Genomic DNA, 27,939 nt, shown 5'->3' on the forward strand with positions numbered 1-27,939 from the left:
AGACCGTCTCACAAGATTTCTCATGGGAGTGAGTTATCTAGACGATTACTAAGTACTTATTGGGTTTTGGTTTCTACCCCTAACTTTTGGAAAGGGTTCATGATGCAGGTATAATTTTCCAAAAGAAACCTGTAAATTTCAATAGCCATAGGTCATGCCGATTTCTATCTCACCATGAGGCAGCTCACCAGCCATATCACCTTCCCAACTTCTCCTTTAAGTGCACACCTTCCATCTCCTCAGTATGGCTAAAAATGTTTAATATATTCCCTCTATAGGGACTTCATAGCAAGAAAGCAATATGCTCAACAACAAGGAGTTATTATTTTTTTGGTCTCCATGGAATTCTTGGGAGCTGTGAACGGTACGATACAGTTTGTTGATTAGTGCCAGATGCACGCTCATGATTAAAGGCATTTTTTCTTCTATTTCTTGTCAGAGCGACATTAAATAAGCATCGTCTTTATGTATACGTAGGACATGTAACATATGTTTCCCTATTTCTATAAACAGGGTCATGGAGTAGTGGGTCACACTCACTCTCTCTTAACTTCTTATGTAGGCCATTAGTAATTTTCACCTTGTTAATAGTTGCAAACAAGGAGTTCACAAATAAAAGTTGGATAGACATCCTTTTGACACTCAGGATCGATTAGCCAGCCTTGATAATTGTATAACTTTAGCAAAATTGTTATGTTGTTGTACAACAGCAAAGCATCGTAAGTGGAATTCAAGTAGTATGTGACCTCGATTTCACCACATTGGAGAAACTACACGCATGGTGGCATTGTCAAATGTACAAAAAAAATGGCCTGCTGCATATTTGACAGGGCCATCTGATCAGCTTGTCCGTGATATGTGTAATTACTTTCCCATTATGACATGCTATTTGTCTGTGAGATACTATGTCTTCTGTGTCACCATCAGCATCGTTTTCCTGTTAATCTAATAATAGACCATCAGCTTCCACCTACTGTTTCTTCAAAGCCTCTGTTAGTCCCTTGATGGTTTTGGGAGTTGTTCTGCAACAACCTCCTATCAGTGAGGCGCCTGCTTCTTTCCACTTCCACACATAAGAGACGAAGTCAACATCCGACACGCCAGTGGACGGCTGCAAATGGTAAGAAACAGATTACCAAGCGAGAAACTAAACAGAGGAGGGAGATGATTCGTACAAGCAAAAGAAGATACTTTGCATTCATCCAAACTTACATATATAAAGAACATAAGAGTCCAGCCACCCTATTTGCAAGTATTCCTAGCCTCTAAACAGATGCAAGAAATAAGGGATGAATCCCCATTTGATTATGAAACAATGAAACGGCTTCATGGTTGCCATGTTATGCTATTACATCCACTGATTCTTCACCTCAAGGCCGGCCACAGACACAAAGGTTACCAGGCACAGAGATGTACAAATACAAGGCACAAAGCAATAACACATTCCACAGGTATTCAGGCGATTAGCTTGTTCTAAGTACAGATCTCAATGACAAACAAAACCCAAATAACACTTAAAAGCAAGAAAACTACTTGGTAACACCTTCTTTTCCAGATAAGACCACACGAGTACTACTTGCAAAACCATTTTTTAGCAATTTTTGGTCCATAAGTATCACACAAACTACAAACATTTGTTGAGCAAGATTAAGTCCACTCACCACCCACTCTTTCTTGTCACCATCCCATGTCTCTCCACTGTTTGGATAAATCACAATAGGCTTTGTTGTCACCTGCATGGACGATGTAATGCAGATACACATATGACTCTCTCTCTCTCTCTCTCTCTCTCTCTCTCTCTCTCTCTCTCTCTCTCTCTCTCTCTCTCTCTCTCACACACACACACACACACATAATAAAAGTGAGGCTTGACCCTTCGCATTACCTAAAAATCAACCATCGGTCCATGTACAAGGAATATGGGAAAATTCCTGACGGATGTCATGGGGAAAAATCCCATAACAAACATCTGGGGATAAAGATACTAAGCAGGTGTTGAAGTGTAGCTATTTGGATAGTGATCAAGTCTACAAAAATCTGCCCAAAGCTCTCCCCACCTCAGGTGTAAAAACGAAAACCACCAAGTCTAATTTTGTTTATCTTACTGGTATAAAGGATTCACTGTAAAAATCTCCTGTATCGATCAGCTCACAAAAGCCAGGGGACTGTTAAACCGCTGGGCCGTGCCTCCAAAATCATCCATTCTAACATTTCCTGATGGTAAACTCCAAAAAAGGATGTGAATCTATGGCACAACCACTCACTATCCACCTCAAAAGCCAAGGGAAGGTACCAAAATGCATCTCTCTTTGACCCAACGAGCTTCCCTAAGGCCCCTCAGAACTGACTCAAACAAATCTGCACACTACCTAATATCCATAAAGTAATTGGCCCCAACCATTGCTCCTATAAGATATCATAGACAGCCTCCCTCATCCAGAAGGGCTCTCTCTGGGCTGAGGAAACTATGACGTCTTCCTGATAACTGCAGGAATAGTATGTCGACAGAGATCTCCATGGACCAATTGCGAAGAACGAGGTGGCAAGATCTCAAAAAGCGGGACATCTATTGGAGATGCAAAGCCTACAGAATAGTCAAAATCCTCTGCAAACTGTGTAGACTCGCTCTCTTGTGCCCCTTGAATAGGGCCCCCTGTGAGAGACACCTACGACTGCAACTCCAAGAGATCCAAAGCATGCTAGACTGGTCTATCCTGGGGCAACAGGCTGCTCTTGAACTGCCATTGCTGGCCCTCCTGTATCTCTCTATCCAATTTCCCTGGAACCTCCTCTCAATCCTGGTCTGGTAACCTCTCCTCCGCAGGTCTGTCTAGGAGTTGCTCTGCCTCTGCCAACCTCTATCTCACTACCCTCCTCTTAACAAGGATAGGCTATGCTTGTTCCTGTCTACCTACATGTCTCTGTCTCTATCTCTGTCACTGTGTCTGCTCTACACTGTGATGTTGTTGAGCACTTAGCTGCTACTGTCACAATCCTCTGCGAGTGCAACATCCCTCTCCACTCGAAAACTGTGGAAGGGATAGTAGCCACCTTTGTAGATGGCACAGATGTCTCGATCTGCACTGAGCGCATGAATGGTATGCCAAAGATAGAGCCCATCTGCCTCAACATGTCCGGTAACCTAAATTGTGTTGGTAGCTCTGGAAAAGCTATTTTTACTGGATACTTTGGAACCTAGCATCTGTCTTCAAAAGCAGCCAATGAAAAGTCCTCATACCACACATGCAAAAAACTAATCTATCCCCAAAGCTGAGAGGAGTGCGGCTAATGACCCTAGAGGCAAGTTCCTTTGATGAAAAAAAAGCAATGAAAGCACATCTGCCAAGCAAGATGATTTCCTCTACTTTGCCTTTGTCCGAACGAGTTAGTGCAAGAAATCCACTCTCAGATGATGACACGAGCATAGGAACACCCCACCAAGCGGCCAACATCCCCTCTTTGACAGAGAACATAAATTTGATCACCAATCTTGCGTTGTAGATCTTCTAAAATAACCATAGAAGGTGCCATAATACTTGAGAGATAGCCAATGAAAAATACTTCAAGCCGTATCCTAGACGCTTCCCCTCAGACCCAAAAGTGCAAGAACGGGGTGGACAGGTTGGGTAGTGGATGGTGGGGGTGAGTAGGTTGGGCAGCGTGAGCAGCAGGTAGGATCAGACAGATAGCTGACGGGCAAGTAAGGGTTGATAGGGCTGCATGCAGAGCGGACAGGATGGGTTTGTGTCACAAACTGATGACGTGGCATGCCAAATGGATTCGACCCAAACTAATAAACTAATAAGTTGGAACAACTTATAGGGTCGGGACATCAGATTAATATAAAAAAGCACTGGCAGACAGGTTGTACGGATCACCGCGATTGACAGTACTGACATGGCAGCGTACGGATTTCCATAAATTCCACCAACCGGCATCGGCTTTTTGGGAGAGATTGCTTTTGAGTTGAAAGCTTTTCATGTAACTGCTTTTCCATGGCCAAGGGCCTTTAAATAAGACTCCCGGGGCACTCTCTGGCTGAGTTGTGTACGAGTCGTTGAGTAGAGAGGATTGTACTTTGCTCAAGCATTAATATAAAAAGAAATACCGAAAGGGGCGCCAATCTTTGGGGCCAATCTCACTGGGCACGGAACTACGCCGGGCTGTGTCGACTCAATTGAATTGTGATTTAAGTGTGAAGTATTTTTAAAGTGATTCTCTCTCGTGTGTCGTGCTAGATTCTCCACTTGGGGTGTCCAAGTCTGTTTTACAGTGGTATCAAAGCTCAACAGATTTCTCTTCGGCCAAGAAACCCGATCCCTTTTCGCAGCACAATGGCACATGGATTCTGGTGATGATTGTCGCAAGAATCAGACGAACCCTCCTGCCACTTCTGGAACAGGAGGCAGCACAGAAATGTCAAATGGAACAGCAGATAAAGAATACGGGCCACCTCGGCTTATCGAGTATCAACTAATGGAGATGCAACGTCAACAGTAGATTGATGATTGCGCAAAGCAGATGCTCGAGTTTGCGAAGGATCCATAGTATGCCAAATTTTTGACCCGACACCCGATCGATGAAGTGCATACTCAATGGCAGAAAGCCATTAATACTCCACTAAAGTCAGCCCTCAAGAAACCTCATGTCCCAAGGATGCTTACCGAAGATGAACTTGATGACGTTGTCGAAAGACGAGTCAACCAACTTTTGGGGGCGAAGAAGAAATCGAAGCAACAAGGGAACTGACTACCCTGATTATTTGGACCGTCATTCGTCTTTTGCGAATGCAAGAAAACAAAAGAAGCATGTACACTTTGAAGGATTGTCGAGTTCGTCCTCATCTTCTTCTAACAGTTTGGATAGCTCTGCCTCTTTTGATTCGAGATATGAGGACAGGAAGGGCGAGAGACGAAGAAAGAACCAGAAATTTGGAAAGAACAAGAAGGCGGCCAAGAAAAGCAGACCCTACCGCAGATCTTGACATTTTTCTGACAATTTTGACGAGGATTCATCCTCTTCTCAGAGTTCGGACTCCGATGACCATATGTGTTATTCAAAGAAGAAGCGCTTTTACAGAGCCGACCAATATGATTTTCTCAAGGAGAAGGGCAAAAAGACCAAGGAATTCAAGGCTAAAAAGTTTGAAACCTTTTCAAGGTTTCGAGATGCTCCCAAGGCTTTAGCCTTTATTCAACAGTTTGACGTGTCTTTCTCTAGAGAGCACTACTCAAAGCACTCCAAAATTGTCACGTGCACATCTAACCCTATGTGCATGTGGACAAGCTACTTCAGGTCCAGGGTTCAGATCAGCTTAAGAAGTGTTTTGGCACCTTTGTGAGCCTATGCGCAGGCCGTGCATGTCCAGGCACGAGTAGTTGCATATTCTCTGGTTGCACACAGCATGATCATCAACATTACAGTCGATAGCCATCATGAGCATTTTACGGTGCACAGAACCCACTTTCCCTCTTTTAGCCATTTTTCACTTATTATTAGTAAGTGACTTTGTTGCGAAACTGGGTAGGGCAAATTTGCTAATCTCTATAAAAGAAAACTAGCGCTAGCACTTTCTGGCAAAAGAGGCAGAAGAAGTACCTACACTTGCAATGCACCTTCTCAGCAAGACCGGAGAACTCCCTAGCGTTTTCAACCATCAAGACCAACCTGGCATTTGTGGACATTGCAGATCACCCAACGTTTTCAGACTACAACAGCTAGCGTTTTCAGATTGCAGATTGCAGATCAGCATAGCGTTTTTGCTACAACCACCTAGCGTTTTGCAGTTCCTGGCGACGGTTCAGCCCAAGCACTTCAGCATTTTCAGTTTTCAGCACTTACACTCCGCAATAGCAGCCCCAAACCTCGCAGATCTCACCTACCCGCAGCAGATCCTCGCCGCACGGTCATATCAGCCAGCGTTTCCAATTTCAGCCCGCTGTTTGCAGATTTCAGCATCTGCGTTTTCAGCGCATCGTCATCGCGTCGTCGCCATCACCATCGCCGTCCTCGCTGACACAATGTCAGAATTCAGCAAATATCAGATTCGCAGATTTCAGCCCCTAGCGTTTTCAGTTTTCAGCCCGTCTCGTCGCCGTCGTCATTGTCGTTGACATCGTCCGCAAGTCCATTGCATCTAGACCATTGTACCAGATTTGTGCAATCAATAGCATATACCTCTCTCGCCATAGAGAGTGGGGCCCTTGGAGGAGGGCTCGACAACATTCTGGTGTCGTATTCTTCTCTCTCTCTCTCTCTCTCTCTCTCTCTCTCTCTCTCTCTCTCTCAACACCTTCATTCACAGTGTCATCCACTTGTTCGTGATCATTTACAATCTCTCATTAAAAGAACAGAAGGCTCTCCTTTCCGTAAGTAAAAGGAACCCTCGAGCACATTTTGGAGCACTCATCTTGAGCAAAGTTCAACATTCACTTCCACTGCACCTTACATTGGTATCAAAGCTTTGGCAGTGTTTCTGTATCACTCAAGGAAAGAACCACAGAAATGTTTTGCTTGTTGCGGTCGCACGTAACCCAAGTCCACTTGGGCGTGTTGATTCCTAATCATGTTTTTGAAGAGTGACAGTTAACCCAAGAAAGAAGGGCTTGTCCAGCCTCCCCTTGTTCCTCTTTTCACTCATTGAGAGCGGACCGTGCACTTCGCGGCCGGCCATCGACGTGAGGTGGGAAAAAGCAACCTTGGTGTGAGCGCAAGGCCGCCAAGGGGTGCGCGCGCAGGGAAGAGTAGAGCTCGGGTAAGAGAAGATCCTTCTCTAACACAGGTTGCAAACTAAAGAAAGACCTCAAGAACCTCCAGAACCCAAGGACTCAAGAACCCAAGTTCCTCGTGGACTTAAGTACCAAGAACTCAGTGTATGGTCATCACCGGAAGCGGAATGGATACTTTGTGTGAAGGTGATGAGCGACACCCACTTGGCCCGAGCCAAAGTAGCCTAGCAGGTCATCACTCTACCTTGTTCTCAGGGGGGGATGGGGATCATTGACCAAGCACAGCACATCAGAGCCCTTCTTGGGAAGTTTGTTCTCAAAGGACTGCTTCTAGGGGAGGAGACCTAGAAGGAGTTGTTGCTTCACCGACTTCGAGCTCGAGTGCCTCATGCAGGAGGCCCTTGGGGCCCTTCCATCAAGTGGATATTCACAGAGATGCGCAGAGTTTGTCTAAGAAAGAGGTTGGAGGATCGTTTTGCTGTGAGCCTGCTTCGGTTCTGGAAGCAACTAAGGAGTGGCTTGGAGCAGCACCAGCCCACCTGCACAGAGAAGCATTTGAGACAACCCCTTGTTTCGAACCCCATGGTTTGTACTCAGAGAGGCCACCTGGTTGGTAGTAGGCCTCATGTTTCTTGGGGTCCCATGGGCCATGGCAGAGGGCCCAGCCCGCACTCTCGGCGATTGGCTTCAATTTTCAAGTTTGCCAGAGGAGGTACAGAGCATCCATCTACGAGGCATGATGGGGGTGTAGAGCACGTGCCAGGACATTACAGAGGCTTTACCAACTGAGTGGCTCACCCCTCTAGAGACAGCAACTCCTAGATGGATGGGGACCTTCACGCAACTGGAGGTCCTCATCGCAGTTCGTGCTTGCTCAAAGTTCGTACCCCCACGGCAAGGGTCGACTACGCAGAGTCTCAATAGAGGCTCCACAGGTTGCAGAGTGTTGTTTTCAGAGGATACTAGTAGTGGGCATTTGTGGGAGGGCCTGTGTCACAGATCCTAACCCAACAGATCTTCAGACAAGCCACTGGAGGCTTTGGGCTTGGGACAGCTGCCCTCTAGCACGAGTGTAGTGGGACCCTGGAGAGTGGTTTTGGAGAGACCCCTTCTCTTCATCCGACCACCCGGGGATCCCTTTCTTTCAATACACTGTTCAACTGGCGTGTCACATACTGGCAGCACAGAGAGAGGCTCGTCCTGCTGCAGCACTTACATTGGCAGGAGGAGGGTCTCACAGCCGAGTTCTTGTCAGGCTTTTGGAGCGGTTGTGGGATTCCAGACAGCCGAGACGAGTCACTTTGTTCCACTAGCTGATTACACACAGAGCTACAGCAGTGGGGAGCTGACTAGAATAGTGGCCTTTCGGCAGCCTGTGCAACTTGTGACCATCCGTTAGAGAGTCAGTGTCGCTGTCTGTGGGACTACCCCATGGCACAACAAGTTTGGCTTCGGGTTCTCGCTGATGCTTGCTCTTTCCACAACGCGACAGTACACTTGGGGTGCTGTTGCCTCGTCCACCCTTACGTGCCCTCTGCGCTCCAGTTTGAGCTATCTTTCACCAGAAGGATGATAGTGATCCACGAGGGTCGACCTACACTTCAGCCTGCTATAGAGCTTACCCCCCAGGTGTGGTGCGGTGAGAGAAAGGTGTGTGTGTTGGGAGCTCGTCTGTGGCCTGACACTCCAGTTCATTTGGCAGGCCCGTTGCTTCCGCAACTTCGAGGCTCGCCCTGTACCACCGGCAGAGACTGTTTGTGACTTTTGGCTGGAGATGATCCATACTCTCAGGGGTCAATTCGAAAGACTTCAAGGAAGCTTCGACCGCATGCGGGAGCGCAGAGAGGCTCTCTCTGGCACCCAGGTCCCTTCTTCATTGTCCAAGGTGTGCCCACATGGCACTACCGGCCACCTGTGTGGCTCTTTCCTTCTCCCATTTTGTGATTTAGCCTCATTGTACATATTTTGTTTACTCACTCGGAGAGTCTCCCAATGCTTTTGATGTAGCCCTCTCTAGTAGAGGTGGTTTGTAGCCTTATGGGTAGCTTTTCTCAACTAATGGATCTTTTTCTCGGAAAAAAAAACTGCATACCAAAAACCAAGACCACCACCAGTGGCGATGTGGAAAACTGAAAACTGAAAAGCCAGGGGAAAACCCTCTCTAAAAAGAGTAAAAAGTGCCCTGGCAAGCTTAGGGGGAGAGGATGACAGCAGCCTCTGAAAGATGGCCACTCCCACCAAAAGCTTGCTCTAAAACTGCATACCAAACTAAGAGCGGTGATGTGGAGTAAGGAACGGCTGCCATGGCAGTAGCTTGATGTCAAGCAAGGCCTGCCAACTCGAAGGGGACCAAAAAGGATGGCCCATAGAGTGCTATTTTATCAACACCTAGGCCTCAGAGGCTTTTGTCACTAGTTTCACATACTCCTTTGACATCACCCTAACTATCTTGGGAGATAAAAACTTATCCCACTTCTGTAAGGCATCGCCTTGGAAGAACCATATGCTATGCACGAGCAGGGTGTGACAGCGACCAAGTATCTTTTGCTGGAACCCAGGTACTGCAAAACTTGCTTCAGTCATCTACTATCTCCCACCTAGAAGCTAACATCACCCTAACTATCTTGGAAGATAAAACTTATTCCACTTCTGTAAGGCATCGCCTTGGAAGACCCATACGCTATGCACGAGCAGGGTGTGACAGCGACCAAGTATCTTTTTCTGGGACCCAGAACTGCGAAACTTGCTTCAGTCATCTAACTATCTCCCACCTAGAGGCTAACTTATCGCTCACCACACTTAACTGCCTTTGAAACCCCCCATGATCCCGAAAAGGAATGCCATACCTATCCAAGGGCATTGGTTCACACCCTGTTTCCCATTCTCCAGGGACAATACCCCAAAAATCTTTCGCATTTACACCACAATTCCATTGAAACAGACACAACCTCCAGAAGAAACTGAAGAATTTGGAAATATTGTAATCTACCTCAACTTTCGCACAATTCAAGATGTCATAATATTATTGAAGGAGCATGCTGTCACTGTAGCTGATCAGGCAGGTTCTCGAGCTGGCCCTAACATTGATGCTATTCTTGCTCCTCATAGAAGGAGCAACGAACACAGGTCCACTAACAGGACAATAATAACAGAAGTGTGAGTAGATCGTCAGCTTTGCTTGATGATGTTCTCGATCCCACTGTAGACATGGAGGTTGCAGGTGCTTCTACAAAAGGTGATGCTCGAGCTTCGGGCGAATAAGCACCCACTAGTCCAAAGATAAAGCCTCAAGTCTTCAACCCCTACTACCGAATAAACCTGACTTATTTGACTCATCGTCAGAGGATACAAGAGGACAACGATGTAGTAGTAGTAGCAAGCACCCAGCCCATAGAAAGAGGCTCTGCAGACGAACTAGTTTACAGGTGCTAATTCGAGGATTACTTCTCTGACAGTACTTTACCCAAATTGGTCCAATCGCTTCCATATTAAATCCACATGTCTGCAATCCTTCTCCATGCTGCAATGCAGCTAAAATTAACCAAACTAATGTGAAACTACCACCCCTCCTTGATCCTGATAATGTATCTCTCGTTTGTCAAGAAAACTCTTAAGCACTAAAGTAGATTACTAGTTCAAAAGAAAGAATTTTTTACCTCCTTTGCAGCGAGAATCAAACCATGGATGAATCGTGGAGGGGTACAGTTAATACCAACAGCAATAACACCTGGTGATGAGGCTGCTAGCTTCACACATTCCTCAAAAGAGTCTCCGCTCACTACATTAATTCCATCTTTAGAATTGAAGGTAATCCAAGCTGGGATGTCGATGGATTCTTCTCTCAGCAAATCAACATAAGCCTGCATACAAGCTCCAAAGTCAATAAAAGCAACTTTCACTAGTAAAAAATAGCTACTCTTCTATTTATGTTTGTAACTGCTCTTGTAGTTTGGATATACCTGCGTCTCGAGCCTGTTTGGTGTTGTTTCAAAAGCTATTAGATCAGGTTTTGCTTCCACCAAAATCTGTAAACGACGTCGATGAAAGTCTTTAAGACTCTCTAGAGTGATCTCCGGACCATAGTTGCCACTACGTAAAAATAGCAACTTTACCAATGAATCCTTCCCTTACTTTAGAAAGAATGAGACAACCCCAGCAAAAAAGGATAGTCAATAAAATCAAATGTCACCCTGAGTAGTACCTGTACTCAGAGCCATCTGCTAGAAAGGCACCGTAGCTCCCTATTGATGCAGACACTAAAGCAGGCTGCAGTTTCACATCATTAATAACTGCTCCTTGACGATATTTCCAAAATGCATCCCTTGCCTCCAAAGCAAGCAGAACACTTCGTCGCAATAATTCCTCAGCTTCAGAAAGTGATAATCCCTTCGAGCAAAACCCTGGAATGGTTGCCTAGGTGTGCAGTAAATGTGTCTATAAGTCGCATGTGACCGCGAGAAGAAAACTTGGTTCATCAAATAAGAAATTCTTTGTGCCTAGGCAGCCATGAAGGCACAGAGATGGAAGCAAGATGATGCACAAATTCAAGGCAGACAGCAAAGGAAGATTTAAATCCTTGCAAAGACTTGGACAGGTGATGGCTTGAGAGCTGCACACATAACTGAAGCACTCAAAGAGTATGATTATTCAGAACTTGCAAACAAATCTGATGATACGCATTTCTCTTTCATATCGGCAAACATAGAACAATCAAACCGCATATAAAACAGTCAATATGCACTCTTCTTCCTACAACAACTTACGAGATTCTAGTCACCGTAAACTGACTTCTCTTTTTCAGTCATCTATTACCTGTGAGCATAAGTAATAGCATGAAACCTCTGTGTGAGGATTTAGGTCAATCCTATGTCTTGAGATCACACAGGACTGATCGATGCTACTCCAGAGAACCTCAAGACAAAAATTCCAAGACCTTGAAGACTATCTAACTGTCAATCCACACGTCTGCTCCGACAGATACTGCCAAAAATTGCTAAGGAAGAACATGAATATCTGCTCAAAGAGATAATTCAAAGCACCCCCATGCACCAGATTCCGTTCAGAATTTTAAGTGGACAAAAAGATAATTCCAACAGGCAATGGCAAGAAGATTGCATAGAACTCAAACCTTATACTCAGAGGATGAATGTACCTGATAAGATGCTGTGATAATAATTTGCGCCCCAGCTTCCAAAAACTCCCAATGCACCTGTTTCCAGAAAGTCACCTTTTTATAGACGAATCTGTACACGTTATCAGTCTTCACAATCATGGCAATTACTTCCCCTATTGAAACTGTTATTGCTAGGCAAACCCTAGTCAAGTGGATAAACCCCACACGCAAAGTAAGTGATCTGTGTCTCATATAGAAAGAGGCAGAGCAAGTCATGCGATTGTTCACTCATCAAGGTCCTCCCAACCTTCACCCCAAGTACACACTTCATTGGTAATCTTGTATTTTCCATTCAGTTATGTAACACCATAACAAAGCTCGGTCATTGAGGGTCAACATGGTATGAGAGTGAAACCAGCCCATGGGGCGGTAGGCTTTGGCTTTCACCCAAAATTCTTTACTTTAGACACACACAGAAATCACTTTGGAAAGGTAACCTGCGACGGGAATTAACACTTAAGAACACACATGGCTCGGAAGCTAGAAAGCTCCGAGCAGACGCCGACAACCTGTAGGCCCCAAAATTGGCGCCCCTTTCGGTATTTCTTTATTCTTTAAGAGGGTAATCACAAAGAAGAGTCTTGGGAATGTTTTGCCTGTATCCAGCTAGATACCACCTGTTCTCGCAAAATTTTGGCAACATAACAGCCCCAAAACTTGCCCAAAACCAATTCCCCTGTTGGAACTCACTTCCACTCACATAAACCCTCAGATTTCTGCCCAAAAACAGTAAATTCAGCACGCTGTATTTACTGGTTTTTGCCCTGTTTTCAGCCCTAAACAGTCCTTGAACTGTCCTCTAGCAGTGAGGCACTATTCCCAATGGTTCTTATGGCTGAAGAATAGTCCAATTTCAGCACATAACCAGCACTGAAAACGCATCTGTACGGTGAGGTTATCACCCTCACCGGTGCAGGCTTTTGGAGCAGCAGGCATCGGTGAGCTGCTCCCGTTCCTGCTCAGAGAGGCTCTTGCCTCAGCAAAAACGCATATAACCACACAGTTGTACATGAGTCAAATGAAGAGCCCTCTTGTGGGGCATCACATTACTGCATGTAGGGGGGAGAGAGAGAGCAGTGTGAAGTGTGCAGGACATGACTTCTTGCACCACACTATACATGAGAGGGAAAGCTTGCAGTCAATAGCTCTTAACCTGTGACAGCTTGCAATTGACCTCTCTCTTAGCTAGAAATCGAACGCCGAGTTTTCTGCATGAGGCAAGTACACCAAAAGGTGCCACTTGGCACATTTACAAGCATTTTCCCGTTTTGGGCTTCCCGTTTAAAAATATCCCGACAGGTTGCCCAGTTGACTTTGCAGCAGAGTTCTAAAATGTTCCCCTTGTCATTCCGGAGGTAATGACGCGAACAGATTTCGTGGCCCACAATAGCAATTCCCTAAATTTTAGGGGATGCTTCCGTTGGACTCCCACTGGTCATCTGACCATCTAAGATGACCATCTATCCCCATTGGGACCACATCCAAAAATGCAATGTGGCCCAGCTGTTGGATAGTTTCCCTTGGTGACTCCACCTTGGCACCATGCCTTTATTGAGTTCACTTCCTAGTAACCACCAACTTGCTAAGTGCGACGGGGGGACCTACATGACCTTGAACTGAGCCTAGACATCCTCTTACTATACGAATTCCAATGCCAACCAACTTCCCGTCTGTGTGGAAAGAAACCAACAACTAAGGTTAGCAATTGCCACGTCCTCGTGACATAGTTAACAGTTGCCATGTCCTCGTGTCACAAAGTGATGACGTGGCGGACAGCAGAAACCCTAAAATTCCTACAAACCCTAATTTCTGCCACAAACCCTAATTTCCAGATATCGCGGAGGCTATTAAAAAAATTATTTATTTATTTATTTTTTTGGAAAATGATGAGCGACGCGAATTTTGCTTTTTTTTATTTTAAAAAAAGAGAAAAGACTCTCTAAGAGAGAGAGAGAGAGATCTGATGCTTTTGATTTTAAAAGCTTTTGGGGCTCTGCTTTTGGGCATCCCTTGTAACCTTTAAATTAGTGGTGAGGGCCTGAAACCGGCCTATTCAATCCAAAAAGGGCGGTAGACTTTACTTCAAACCTTGATTTAGCTTTCACCCATTATTAGTCGTCTATTATACCTGCACTATAGTGACACAAGAGAGGGGAATGGGATACAGATGCTAGAATGCACCTGTATGAGAAGACCGACACCAGATTGGCCCCTAACTCAGGCGCCCCTTTCGGTATTTCTTTATTGTTTAAAAGAGGGAATAAACGCTGTGGTTCTTTCCAAGCTGCCCCGCACAACCTTGGCTGAATTTTGACTGTTCTGGCCTGATTTCGGCAACATAACTGTACTAGATCCCTTCACGGTCAGTATTCCCACGCATTAAATGATTTTCCCGACGCATACGGGCACTTTGCAAAACCTGGTGAGAATCTGCAGCACGCTGAATTCTCTGTTTTCAGCCCTGAAAATGCGCCAGATCACCTGTACAGCGATCCCCTTGCGTCCCGGAACCTCCTGGGGGTATTAGGGTCCGTTTAGGGCCAAAACCCTAAACCTGCAAAAATACACAGCAGGCTGTAATTCACTGTTTCGGGCTCCGTTTCGCGTGCCAGTCGCATCCGTAGCAAGTCCTCGAGCTCCCGCACCTGTAGGGCTACTTGCCCTTTGAATCGGACGAGATTTCTGGCGTGAAACCTCTCCGAATTCACCTGTACCTGCGGGGGGATTAGCCGCTAGCTAATCCAATACCTGTACAAGAGGCTCTTGCCTCTGCAATCGCGCATGAACCTACACAACTGTACATTGGTCAAATGAAGAGCCCACTAGTGGGGCATAACATACTGCCAAAGGGGGGAGAGAGAACAGTGCGTAGCGTGCAGGGCATCACTCCTGGCACCGCACTGTGCATAAGAGGGAAAGCAAGCACTCCATAGCTCTTAACCTGTGACTACATTGGTCAAATGAAGAGCCCACTAGTGGGGCATAACATACTGCCAAAGGGGGGAGAGAGAGCAGTGCGTAGCGTGCAGGGCATCACTCCTGGCACCGCACTGTGCATAAGAGGGAAAGCAAGCACTCCATAGCTCTTAACCTGTGACAAATTCTAAAAATCAGCCTCCTCTCTCATTTTAGGCGCCCCCTCTCTGGCCAGGAGTAGCAGAATGCTCACAGAGTGCCACATGGCACATTTTCCGACTATGGACATTCCCGGCTAAAAATATCTCAACTGGTGCGTCATTTGACTTTGCAGCAGAGCAAGAAAATGTTCCCTTTGTCATTCCGGAGGTAATGACGTCAACACATTTTCAGGTCCCAAAATAGCAGTTCCCTAAATTTTAGGAGATGCTGCCATTGTATCTTTCTAGGTCATCCGACCCTCTTTGTACATTGCGGCCACATCCAGAACTGAAATGTAACCTCTGTAACAAAGGATTCCACTTTGGCCCCACTTGGCTAACCATAATCCTTGTCCAACCTTAGTGCTCTCTTGCCCTCAAGCCTGGACTCCCTCTGGACAGTTCCACACTAGCTATGCAATGTAGGGCAGTTAGATTTCCCGAGGGGTGTTTCCAAAAAGTGAAAGTAAATAGATAATAAGAAAGAAATCAACAAAAAGGATAGATAGTAGTCACACGCTGGTGACATACCCCCCTCTTGAAATCTCAAACGTCCTCGTTTGCATCTATGTCGTACATGCTTACTGTCAACACTGATGTATTCAACACCTGTCGACACATATACGACACATACATGCTCATTGTCAACCCTGGTGTATTCAACACCTCGTCGACTCATGTATTGCTTGCGTGTGAACCGTGTCCCAATGACATAGTGGTAGCTTCGCACTCTGCCATTGCTTTGAGTCACTAACTTTCCAATGACAAAATGGTAGCTGCACATTTTGCCACTGTCTTATAGTACACGTTGGATCCCGTAACACTTTCAAGCATACCCAAACCGACAGTTTAAGAATGCAGTTACACATGTACTCTTTAATAGAAGCAATTACTGTATCCTTGACAAACTGACAAGAAATACTCACTTCTATAGCACTAACCAAACTTTTGGACATTCCATAAGAGCAATTGCCAAACTGACAATCTGTACAGCTCTAACATTCAAGTAACAGGTATTTCATTTGAGCTCACTTTAAATACCATGTATATCATTTGTTTCAGAAGCCATTGTCACACTGACAATCCATGTAGCTCTGAAACTCATGGGGTCAAGGTAGGTTGCAAACCGAAGGCTTCAAGGTAAAGTGATAACACAGTTGGTGACTCTACAAGTTCACCTTCTTCCATCCACTTAGCATCCATTGGTGGATAGTTTCTGAACTTTACCAAGTAACGCCTAGCAACCTTGCCTTTCACTTTCCTTTCTTTGTGTGCCAAAATCGGTTCAGGGACTAAGATCTCGTCAAGTTCCTCGACTTCCGGCTGATCTTCAGCTGGCATATCTTCTGGCACATCACCCACATAGGGTCTGAGAAGACTCACATGAAACGCATTGTGAATCTTCCAACTGTCAGGCAATTTCAGCCTATATGCAACATTACTGATTATGTCGCATACTTGAAAAGGCCCATAGTAACGCATGCTGAGCTTTGGAAACAGTCTTTCCTTGCCCTTCATCTTCTTTAACCTTGCCTTTTCAAAGCGTAAAAGCACCCAATCACCAAGTGAATATACCACTTCACGACGGTGACGATCAGCTGCTTTCTTTTGCTTTGCTTGAGTCTTTTCTAAGGCGACTTTGACCTTCTTGTACATTTCATCCATGTCCTGAATATACTTATCTGCTTCAAATATCTTGTCTTTTGTATGCAGTATGGGAGGAACTTTCTTGCCACCTTCAACAATCTCAAAAGGTGCCTTGCCAGTTGATGAATGCACTGTATTATTGTATGCATACTCCACCAATGGCAAATACTGCTCCCACTTTCCTTTATGCTCTGACACATAGCACTTCAGCAGATCTAGGACAGTAGAATTTGCCTCTTCTGACTGCCCATCTGTTTGAGGATGAAATGACGAAGAGAATTTGAGCGTGGTGCCCATATTCTCAAGCAAGCCTCTCCAGAACAAACTTGTCATGCGTGGATCACGGTCGCTAACAATCGACTGTGGCATGCCATGATACGTGAAAATATTGCTCATAAACAAGCGTGCCATCTGATCTGGCTTTATCTTCTTCCTGACAGGAATAAAATGAGCCTATTTGCTGAATCTGCAAATGATGGTCCAAATACCATCGTTTCCTGTCTGCGTTCTCGGAAGATCAAAGATAAAATCCATAGCAATACTTTCCCATGGTTTATCTGGAATAGGTAGTGGTTGCAATAACCCTGGTGCCTTTTGCCTGTCAAACTTGACCTTTTGGCATATTAGGCATTCTCGCACAAAGGCATCCACATCTCTTCTCAATGTAGGCCAATAGAAGAATGTCTCAACCGCTTTAACTGTAGCATCGATGCCACGATGCCCTGCATACGGTGGGGCATGACTCTCTTCCATAACTTTGCGTCGCAATGGCTTTGTGACACACAATCTGCCATGCATCATCATGAACCCGTTTTTAAGAAGATAGTGTTCATGACGTTGTCCTTGCATTAGCTGCTCAAAGACCCTTGCAAAATCTTCATCATTTTCATATTGTTCTCTCATAAGGAACACAGCTGAAATTTGTGGCTTCCTTGACAAGGCATCAGCCACAACGTTCTTCTTGCCTTCCACATGCACAATCTGAAAATGAAACATGGAGAGGATATTTGCCCATCGCATATGCTTCTCAGATAACTTTGTCTGTGTCAAGAAGTATCGCAAGGTCTGATGGTTTGTTTGGACAACAAAGTCTGCACCTAGCAGGTAGTGTTTCCAGCTTAAGAGCGAATGAATCACAGCCTGTAACTCTTTCTCATAGACCTGCATGGTCATCTTTGGCCCTTGCAAAATTCTGCTCTCATAGGCTACTACCCTGCCATCTTGCATTAGCACTCCACCAATGCTACTACCACAGGCGTCGCACTGGACCACAAATGACTTCCTAAGATCTGGCAACACAATGACTGGATCTGAAGTCATCTTTTCCTTTAAGAGATTAAAAGCTGAAATCTCTTTCTGTGTCCATCTAAAAGTGACTGCCTTCTTTTGAAGAGCATGTAAAGGTGAAGCAATCTCAGCGAAATTTCGGATAAACCTTCTGTAATAGGAGCATAGTCCTAAGAAACTTCGGACATCGTGCACCGTCTTCAAATTTGGCCATGACTTGATCGCTTCAACTTTTGCAGGATCCATTCTGACACCATCCTTTGAGACAATGTGTCCCAGAAAGTGAATCTCTTCCAGGAAAAATTCACTTTTCTTTGCATTGATGAGCAACCTATGACTGCGTAGCTCTTCGAATACAATGGCCAAGTGATGCCTATGCTCCTCTTCATTCTTTGAGTAGACTATCATGTCATCAAAGAATGTACCAACAAACTGCTGGTGTGGACCGAAAATTCTGTCCATCATCCTATTGAACGTAGCACGAGCATTTGTGAGACCAGAGGGCATCACTAAAAATTCGTAAAGGCCAAAGGTCGTTCTAAAAGCAGTCTTGTGCACATCCTATGATCTAATGCGGATCTGATGGTACCCACTCTTTAGATCTATCCTGCTAAACATAGCTGCTCCTTCTAATTTGTCCATAATATCATCAATTCTAGGTATAGGGAACCTATTCTTGATGGTATTCTTGTTCAGTGCACGGTAGTCGATGCACATACGCCATGAGCCATCCTTTTTCTGCACCAACAACACTGGAGAACAGAATGGAGATGAACTGGGCTGAATCAGCCCCTTTTCTAACAACTCCTGTACTTGGCCCATTATCTCTTTCTGCTGAGCCGCACTAACCCTGTACGGAGGCTTATTTGGTGGGCTACTGCCTGGCACCAAATCTATCGCATGGTCCTCGGGTCTCTCTGGCGGTAATTGAGACGGTAATGAATCGGAAAAGCAGTCACTATACTGTTGTAAAAACATTGACCTTTCTTTATCTAGCACAGATAAATTTGATTCATCACAGTCTGACACTTCACGTGCAAAAACCAAGTACGCAGAAAGATGCTTTTTCATTACAGAAGTAATAGCAGAAGCTGATACAGTGGGAATAGACTCCCCTTTAAGCTTTACATCCAGAATGTGGGTCTTTCCCCTGCTCTGTACAGTGATCTTTTTGTTGTAGGCATCCAGGATTCCCTGTACACGAAACAACCAAGGAATACCTAACAACACATCACATCCGTCCAGTGGCATGATGTAAAATTCTTCAGCATCTACATAGGACTGGATATGTAGGCGCAATTTTCCAATGATGGGTGTCACAGCCTCTGTATGGCCAGGACATGCCAAACCTGCTTCTGCTGTATACCCCATCTCTTCAGGTCTGATTCCCAACTTTGAAGCCAATTCTGGGGAAATGAAGTTGGCTTTGGCACCTGGATCAAAGAAGATAAGCATTGTTTGATCCCTGACCTTTCCCCATGCTCTGCAAAGCTCACTTGCATCTGAATTTGGCTTGTCGCCCACCATATCTGGCACTAGACCAGCCATGGGCTTCTTTCCTTTCCTGTCCTCCTTGTCTTCAGAATCAGCTGGCCTTTTCTTTGTAGGACAGTTGTAAGCAATGTGGCCAGGCTGCTCACAAATAGAGCATTTGTTCTCTGTCCTCAGGACCTTCTTTTGCTCTTCTAACTTGCGAGGAAAACGTCTTTTCCATTTCTTTGCTGGTCCTTTTTCTGATTCAGCCGTAGCTTTATCTTTCCCTGCGTTGGCTGACTCCTGAGTCCCTTTAGGAGCCTCATTGGGAACGTGCTTCTTGCCTTGACGCCAGTGTTAAATTCACAATCTTCTCCCTTGAGCAAACCATTGCCAGTGTTTGCTACCTCGATGAGCTGCGTCAAAGTAGTGACTTTTGTCTTCGTACAGTACTTCCTCAATCCTTTAGGTAGGCCACAACAGTATTTTTCAATATGTTCTGTCAATGGCACAAATCTATAGGAAGTTACTGGAAGTAGAGCTTTCCAAAACTTCCGATTGTAATCATCCAGATTTCTGCAAGTGGCAGCATTAAGCTGGTGCCATTCTGTCATGACATCTGCTTCAAAGTCATCAGATAACCATGCTGCTGCAAAAATCTGCTTGAAGTAAATCCATGTGGACGGAGCTTGCCCTTGAAGCAATAAAGTTGTCCACCATTGTCCCGCATTCCTTGTCAAGAAAGTGGCTGCCTTGCGGACCTTTGAAGCCTCTGTAAAGTTTCCCCCTGCATAGGCCTTGTCAAACTGCTGGAGGAATGAGAGAGCCTTCTTCCTGTCATCTAACCCTGTAAAGGTCGTGAAAGACACACCTTTGCCACCTTCTTTGTACGGAGTTGGCCTCTCCAGCGACGTTAAATTGTCATATGGAAGTGACTGAAACATGGGAACACTGTTAGGGTTCATTTGTGTTCCTTGGCCGCTATTAAGTTGACCTGGAAATGCCATATTTAGCTGCTGATTTGTAATTCCAGCCATACCAAAATTTGCCTGTGGCATCCCAAATTGGCCCTGAGTGCTCTGAAACCCTGGTTGCATACCCATGACACTGTACATGGGGTTAGGCATCATCGTTTGAGCATCCCCAAACACTGTTCCTGGCGTATAAAACTAATTTCCAGGTGCATGACAAGGCATGCTCTCGAATACCGATCCACCTCCAAAATAGCCAAGGTGTACTAAAGGTGGTGGGAAGACCTGTTGCATAGCCTGTAGGTTGCTTCCCTGCCCATTAGAACCAGCTATAGGCTGCTGAAAGGTGGCGGGCTGAACTGGTACAGCTTGAAAGACTGGCATCTCAGCCACTTGTTCTTGCACCTTAGACACAAGTTATGGAGACTGCATGTTCTCCGTCAAGTGTACAGGTGTTTCCATTGACTGTGCAGTATGACTCACCTGTGCTCGAGCCTTAACAGGCTTTTGAATATGATCCAGTGACCCAACTTGCTGAGACGAAACAGGAGGTTGCAAAAAGGCTAAAAATCTCGACGTCTGCATTACTTGTGTGAACATAGCCACAGCAGTAGCCAACTGGGTCCTGAATATATCGTCATCTGTCTGTGGTGGTCTTGAGGACTCACCCACTTCATGTGTCTGTTGACCCTGTGAAGAGGAAACCTCTTCAGTCACATCATCTGGTCTGTCAGCCATAATTGCAATTTCTTGTGTCTAGTCTATGATCCCCTGTGTCTTCAAGCCCAATCTGACCAAGGCTCACTTCTATGGGAAAAAGTGATTTAATCCCGTCGATGGAACCATGAAACCGGCCTGTTCAATCCAAAAAGGGCGGTAGACTTTACTTCAAACCTTGATTTAGCTTTCACCCATTATTAGTCGTCTATTATACCTGCGCTATAGTGACACAAGAGAGGGGAATGGGATACAGATGCTAGAATGCACATGTATGAGAAGACTGACACCAGATTGGCCCCTAACTCAGGCGCCCCTTTCGGTATTTCTTTATTGTTTATAAGAGGGAATAAACGTTGTGGTTCTTTCCAAGCTGCCCCGCACAACCTTGGCTGAATTTTGACTGTACTGGCCTGATTTCGGCAACATAACTGTACTAAAACCCTTCACGGTCAGTATTCCCACGCATTAAATGATTTTCCCGACGCATACGGGCACTTTGCAAAACCTGGCGAGAATCTGCAGCACGCTGAATTCTCTGTTTTCAGCCCTGAAAATGCGCCAGATCACCTGTACAGCGGTCCCCTTGCGTCCCCGAACCTCCTGGGGGTATTAGGGTCCGTTTAGGGCCAAAACCCTAAACCTGCAAAAATACACAGCAGGCTGTAATTCACTGTTTTGGGCTCCGTTTCGCGTGCCGGTCGCATCCGTAGCAAGTCCTCGAGCTCCCGCACCTGTAGGGCTACTTGCCCTTTGAATCGGACGAGATTTCTGACGTGAAACCTCTCCGAATTCACATGTACCTACGGGGGGATTAGCCGCTAGCTAATCCAGTACCTGTACAAGAGGCTCTTGCCTCGGCAATCACGCATGAACCCACACAACTGTACATTGGTCAAATGAAGAGCCCACTAGTGGGGCATAACATACTGCCAAAGGGGAGAGAGAGAGAGCAATGCGTAGCGTGCAGGGCATCACTCCTGGCACCGCACTGTGCATAAGAGGGAAAGCAAGCACTCCATAGCTCTTAACCTGTGACAAATTCTAAAAATCAGCCTCCTCTCTCATTTTAGGCGCCCCCTCTCTGGCCAGGAGTAGCAGAATGCTCACAGAGTGCCACATGGCACATTTTCCGACTTTGGGCATTCCCGGCTAAAAATATCTCAACTGGTGCGTCAGTTGACTTTGCAGCAGAGCAAGAAAATGTTCCCTTTGTCATTCCGGAGGTAATGACGTCAACACATTTTCAGGTCCCAAAATAGCAGTTCCCTAAATTTTAGGAGATGCTGCCATTGTATCTTTCTAGGTCATCCGACCCTCTTTGTACATTGCGGCCACATCCAGAACTGAAATGTAGCCTCTGTAACAAAGGATTCCACTTTGGCTAGTCAATGACCCCACTTGGCTAACCATAGTCCTTGTCCAACCTTAGTGCTCTCTTGCCCTCGGGCCTGGACTCCCTCTGGACAGTTCCACACTAGCTATGCAATGCAGGGCAGTTAGATTTCCCGAGAGGTGTTTCCAAAAAGTGAGAGTAAATAGATAATAAGAAAGAAATCAACAAAAAGGATAGATAGTAGTCACACGCCGGTGACAGTGCCTTCTCAGGGCATCTGGACGCAGAGTCTGAGAGTGAAACCCTAACCACTCTCTTGTACTTTGATCTAATGAATATAAAAAGAAATACCGAAAGGGGCGCCAGTCTTTGGGGCCAATATCTCTAGGCACGGAACTCCGCCAGGCCAGTGCAAATCTATTGTGATCTGTGAATTGTTTTGAAGTGGTTATTTGGTGTGGTCGCGGTTGATTCTTGACAAGGACCCGAAGATGGCAAAATATATGAACCAGACCTCTTTGGAAGAGGTATAGATGGAGTGGCAAAGAACCACAACACCACTCCCGTAACCCGCTCTCAAGAAACCTTCTGCCTCCAAGAAATATACGAAGAAGGAACTGGAGAACGTGGTTGATGCACGGATTGCTCAGCTTTTTGACGCGCAAAAGAAAGCCAAAAAACACGGTAAAAAGGCAGAAGAAAAGCACTGACTTTCCAGGTTATTTGGGTCGTCGGTCGACTTTTGACAAGGCAAAGAAACAGAAGAAGCGTGTTCGATTTGAAGGAGTACCCAGTTCTTCTTCTTCTTCTTCTTCTGACACGCTCTTCACACTCGAGCGAAGAAGACAGAAAAAGCAAAAAAAGCGAAGCAAGAAACAAAGCTTCAGAAAGGGCAAGAAAAAGGCAAAGAAGGCTACATCTCGCCCAGAGATTGACAGTTCTACTGAGGGCTCGTCTACAGACAGCTCAGATTCTGATCATGGAAACTTTTATGCGAATAAGAAGAATTTTTACAAAGCCAACCAGTATGACTTTCTCGAAGATGAAAGCAAGAAACTCCGAGAGTTTAAGGAAGGTGGCCACTCGATCAAGTTTGATACTTTTCAGGATACTTAGAAGCTTCGAAGGCTTTGTCTTTTATACACCAATTTGACATCGCTTTCGCGGGAGGACGCTATTCAGAGCACTCCAAGATTCGGAGAGCTACCTCTTACCTTAAGGGGAATGCTCGTACTTGGTGGTGCACGCTTCTTTTAACAAGAGTGCGCCTAAATGGCTGAAATTTAAGAAGCTTTTTATTTCTTCTTGGTTGACGCAAGAATATGAACGAGATGTACGAGCTGCTTGGAACCATCTTCGGATGACCAAGAAAGATACAATCAATGCTTATTGCGAAAGATTCTGGAGCTCTTTTCTACCCACCTCTTCATTCAAGAAGATCTCGTTCAAAGAATAGATTGAGCGGTTTACCTTGGGTCTACCTACAGAGATCCAAGATCACTGCTTGGAACAGAAGTCAGCTTCTATTCAGGAGTTGATGAGTCATGCGAAGCGGGGCTTTGCCATTCACTCTGGCAGTCTTACCTACCCCATAGATGAGGCCATGACACAACGAGCCGAACAGACTTCTGGGAATGAAAGTAGAAAGAAAAAGAGCAACCCAGAGAAAAATGATGCACAACCCAAGCTTACTCTTGAGGAGAGAGCTCGCTTCATCAGAGAGGGAAAGTGCTTTGGATGCGGGGAACATGGACATATCTCCGCGAAGTGCCCTAAAAAGGCACAGAAAGAACAGAATGATAAAGACGACGACAGGTCTGAGAGTTCGAGAGCAGCTGAGGAATGTGGCAGAAAAGGCAGATAGAAAAGCAGAACTGGTACCACATGGCGTGGGACCTGCACCAAATCTAATGAATGAAAATACAAACTTTGCCGCTTTTGGGGAAAAGTGAAGGATCAGGAAGCCCTTTTGAAGGAGCCAAGGCCAACTTCTTTTCACTTGGAATTGGCGGCTCGATTTGGAACTACGCCCGACAGACTGACGCCACAGGCGGAGGTAGTTCGACTGGCACCCGGATGGGATGTTGCCATTACACCGAGCATTGGCAAACTTCGTTTGCAATGACCGGGGTGTTCAGGGCATGCGAGTGACGTTCTACTCGGAATCCCTTGGTACCACAAGAACTACGCCGTGGTTGACTACCGGGCCGAGAAAGCGACTTTGATAAATGAAGGGCTTAGAGATTGTACTTGATGAACTTCAGTTTTCTTACTCATTCTTTTGAGAGAACTGAACGATGGATAAAGGTTGAATATGTTTTGACCTGAAGAAAAGAACGCCAAGATTTTTTCTCCACGCTCATGCCGATTGCTTTTGAGAGGGCCTGAAGATCATACCATTGATCTGATATCTAGAAGCACGCCACCGAATCGGCCACCTTATCGTGTGAGCCGAGTACAGAATGAAAAGATTATGAACCCAGTGAAAGACCTCTTGGAAAAGGGTCTTGTCCAGCCTAGTACTTCACCGTATTGCTCTCCAGTGTTGTTGGTTTTTGAAGAAAGACGGATCTTGGAGAATGTGCATCGATTATAGCACTCTCAACGAAATCACCATCAAGAACAGATTTCCGATTCCTAGGATCGATGATATACTCGACAAGTTACAGGGATCCTCGTGCTTTAGCAGGATTGACTTGAAGAGTGGATATCATCAGATCAGGATAGCGCCACGAGATGTCTACAAGACAGCTTTTCGAACGGCTTTTGGGTTATTTGAGCTTTTGGTGATGCCTTTTGGCTTAACCAATGCTCCTGCCACATTTAATCGGATGATGGACAAGATTTTTCGAGAGTACAGGCTATTTGTTGGCACTTTCTTTGACGACATCATTGTTTTCTCCAAGAATGAGACAGAACACAGAGATTATCTGCTTCAAGTCTTTCAGGCATTACAAGATCACACGCTAGTGATTAATGCAAAGAAAAGTGAATTTTTCCTACCAGAGATACACTTTTTGGGACACATTGTGTCAGCAACAGGAGTGCAAATGGACCCGACCAAGATAGAGACTATCTGTGATTGGCCCGATTTGAGGAATGTCCATGAAGTTAGAAGCTTCTTGGGACTGTGTTCGTACTACAGGCGGTTCATACGAAAGTTTGCACAGGTTGCTTCCCCTTTGCATACCTTGACACAGAAAGGAGTACCTTTTTCGTGGGGACCCACAGAGGTGACTGCCTTTCGGACATTGAAAGAGAAATTGACTACGGGACCTGTTTTGACTTTGCCGGACTTGCAGAAGTCATTTGAAGTGTATTGTGATGCTTGTGGTCGTAGTCTGGGTGCGGTCTTGATGCAAGAAGGCCATGTCATAGCTTACGAGAGCCGTTTGTTCTCTAGGCTGGAGATGACAGCACAGATCTATGAGAAAGAGCTTTTGGCGGTTATCCATGCTCTTACTCAGTGGCGGCATTACCTACTCGGAGCGGATTTTACTGTCTTTACAGACCATCAACGTTTGCGCTACTTCTTGTCACAGAAGCAGCTTTCGGAAAAGCAGATGTGGTGGGTGAACATCTTGTCACAGTTCCACTTCGAGATTGTCCATGTGCAGGGACAGAAGAATGTGGTGGCAGATGCTTTGTCTCGGAAACCGTTGGTTCTGGCTATTTCCACGATACATCATAGGAGCTTCGAGGATATGGTCGATCAATGTGCCACAGATACAAATTTTGCAGATATGTTCACACGGATACGGGATGGGGAGACAGTAGCTGGATACTCCCTTCGGGAAGGCTACTTGATAAAAAAGACTATGTTGTGCGTTACACAGCCGTTGAGAGAAAAGGTTATGACTGAATGCCACTGTCCACCTTTTACGGGTCACCGCGGCATTGCTACCACCATGAAAGGGGTAGAGAGATATTTCTTTTGGCGGAGACTCAAGCAGGATGTGGAAGAATTTGTGCGCAGTTGCTTGGTATGCCAGAAGGTCAAGTTTGACAGGCATAAGGCACAAGGATTGTTACAGCCTTTACCCATACCCACCCGCCCCTGGGAAAATATTGAAATGGATTTCATTTTTTTTATCTCCCGAGAACACAGAATGATCACGATGATTTTCCGATTACATGGCACGTCTGAGACGATTCTCTCCGACATAGACCCCAGATTTATGAGTTGGTTTTGGAAGGCAATTTGGGAGAACATTGGCACGCAGTTGCAGTTCTCGTCATCGTTCCACTTGCAGACTGACGGGCAATTTGAGATTGCCAATTCAGTGATTTTAGATTTATTGAAGTCTTGTATCTCGGATCAGAAGACTCAATGGGAAAAGAACTTACCTTTGGTGGAATTTGCCTACAATAACACGATACACTCTTCGACGGGGAAGACGCCATGTGAGATTGTTGAAAGTGCTGCGAAGGTTCCATCCTTCACGAGCACGAAAGATTAGAAATTTGAAGCGGATGAATATTCGCGAGATTTGGATACGGCTTTTGCCAAGGTTCGCGAGACTTTGCAGGAGTCTCAAGAACGACAGAAAAAGGCAGCGGATCGCCATCGTCGCGACTTGAAATTGAAGGAGGATGATTGGGTGCTCTTACGTTTTGAGTAGGCACGCCTACGAAAGAAAAAGAGAAAGGAGAGGCTTTTTCCAAAGCTTAGTATGCAATACTACGGACCTTTCCAGATCACTGACAAGATAAATGATGTCTCCTTCCGATTGAAACTGCCAGATACTTGGAGGATTCATAATGCATTGCATGTGAGTCTCTTGAACCCTGTTGGGGAGCCTGATGAGCAACCCGAAGTGGAAGAAAAGGAGGAAGTCCTTGTTCCTGAACAAATTTTGGCACATAACGATACGAAGAAAGGTAAAGTCCGAAGGCGGGTTCTTGGTTTCGTTCAAGAACTTTCCTGCATTTGATGCGAAGTGGATGGAGGAGGAGGACCTGGCAGATACTCCTCGGATTGTGAAACTTTACCTCGATGTTTTGGTTTAGCATAGTCTACTCCAAACGGAACCCAGAATTCAGCTTGGCCGGAGATCTGGTGCAGTGGGATGCACAAGAGGGGAGTTAATCCACTCCTTTGTCGACAGATGCCTTGATTTTGATACTAAAGTCACTGATGTCTTTTTGAGCTTCAGGGATACTGAGAGCTGACAGTATTCTGCTGGATGACTTTATGAAATGGAATTCCTGATTATGATATTGATTTGTTCTTGACTTCTTGTGAGTGCAGGAACTGATAGCCAAAATGACTGCAGCATTTTGGTCTGATTGATCTCGAATAGACATGGTTGCCATAGGGGTTAGTCAATCTGACATTGATGAGGTCCCGATTGGACCTAGATGTAATTGCTAGCTACATTGCCGATAAATCATGGTCTAAGATCCGAATGAATGTTGAATGTCATGTGATGTCATGTGATGTCTGGTGATGTCCTGTGATGTCGTGTGATGTGACTGTCGATTTTGTACA

The 27,939-nt window shown here is 45.4% G+C and overlaps 1 protein-coding gene across 1 annotated transcript in view; it reads right to left on the reverse strand.

The window, feature by feature from the left end:
• Window positions 1–630: 630 nt before the first annotated feature.
• Window positions 631–27,939, reverse strand: part of LOC147461795 (homocysteine S-methyltransferase 2-like) — a 31,754-nt gene continuing 4,445 nt past the window's right edge. Inside the window, exons 2-7 of the mRNA XM_086509249.1 lie at window positions 11,881–11,937; window positions 10,930–11,141; window positions 10,688–10,817; window positions 10,385–10,588; window positions 1,662–1,733; window positions 631–1,111 (exon numbers count right to left, since the gene is read on the reverse strand). Of these exons, the coding sequence (XP_086365375.1) occupies window positions 971–1,111; window positions 1,662–1,733; window positions 10,385–10,588; window positions 10,688–10,817; window positions 10,930–11,141; window positions 11,881–11,937 (816 nt within the window). The 3' untranslated portion in view covers window positions 631–970. The remainder of the gene's footprint in view (window positions 1,112–1,661; window positions 1,734–10,384; window positions 10,589–10,687; window positions 10,818–10,929; window positions 11,142–11,880; window positions 11,938–27,939) is intronic.

The sequence above is a fragment of the Adiantum capillus-veneris genome, chromosome 3 (assembly GCF_014529385.1).
Source record: "Adiantum capillus-veneris isolate H3 chromosome 3, ASM1452938v2, whole genome shotgun sequence".
In the NCBI taxonomy this organism is placed as follows: domain Eukaryota; kingdom Viridiplantae; phylum Streptophyta; class Polypodiopsida; order Polypodiales; family Pteridaceae; genus Adiantum; species Adiantum capillus-veneris.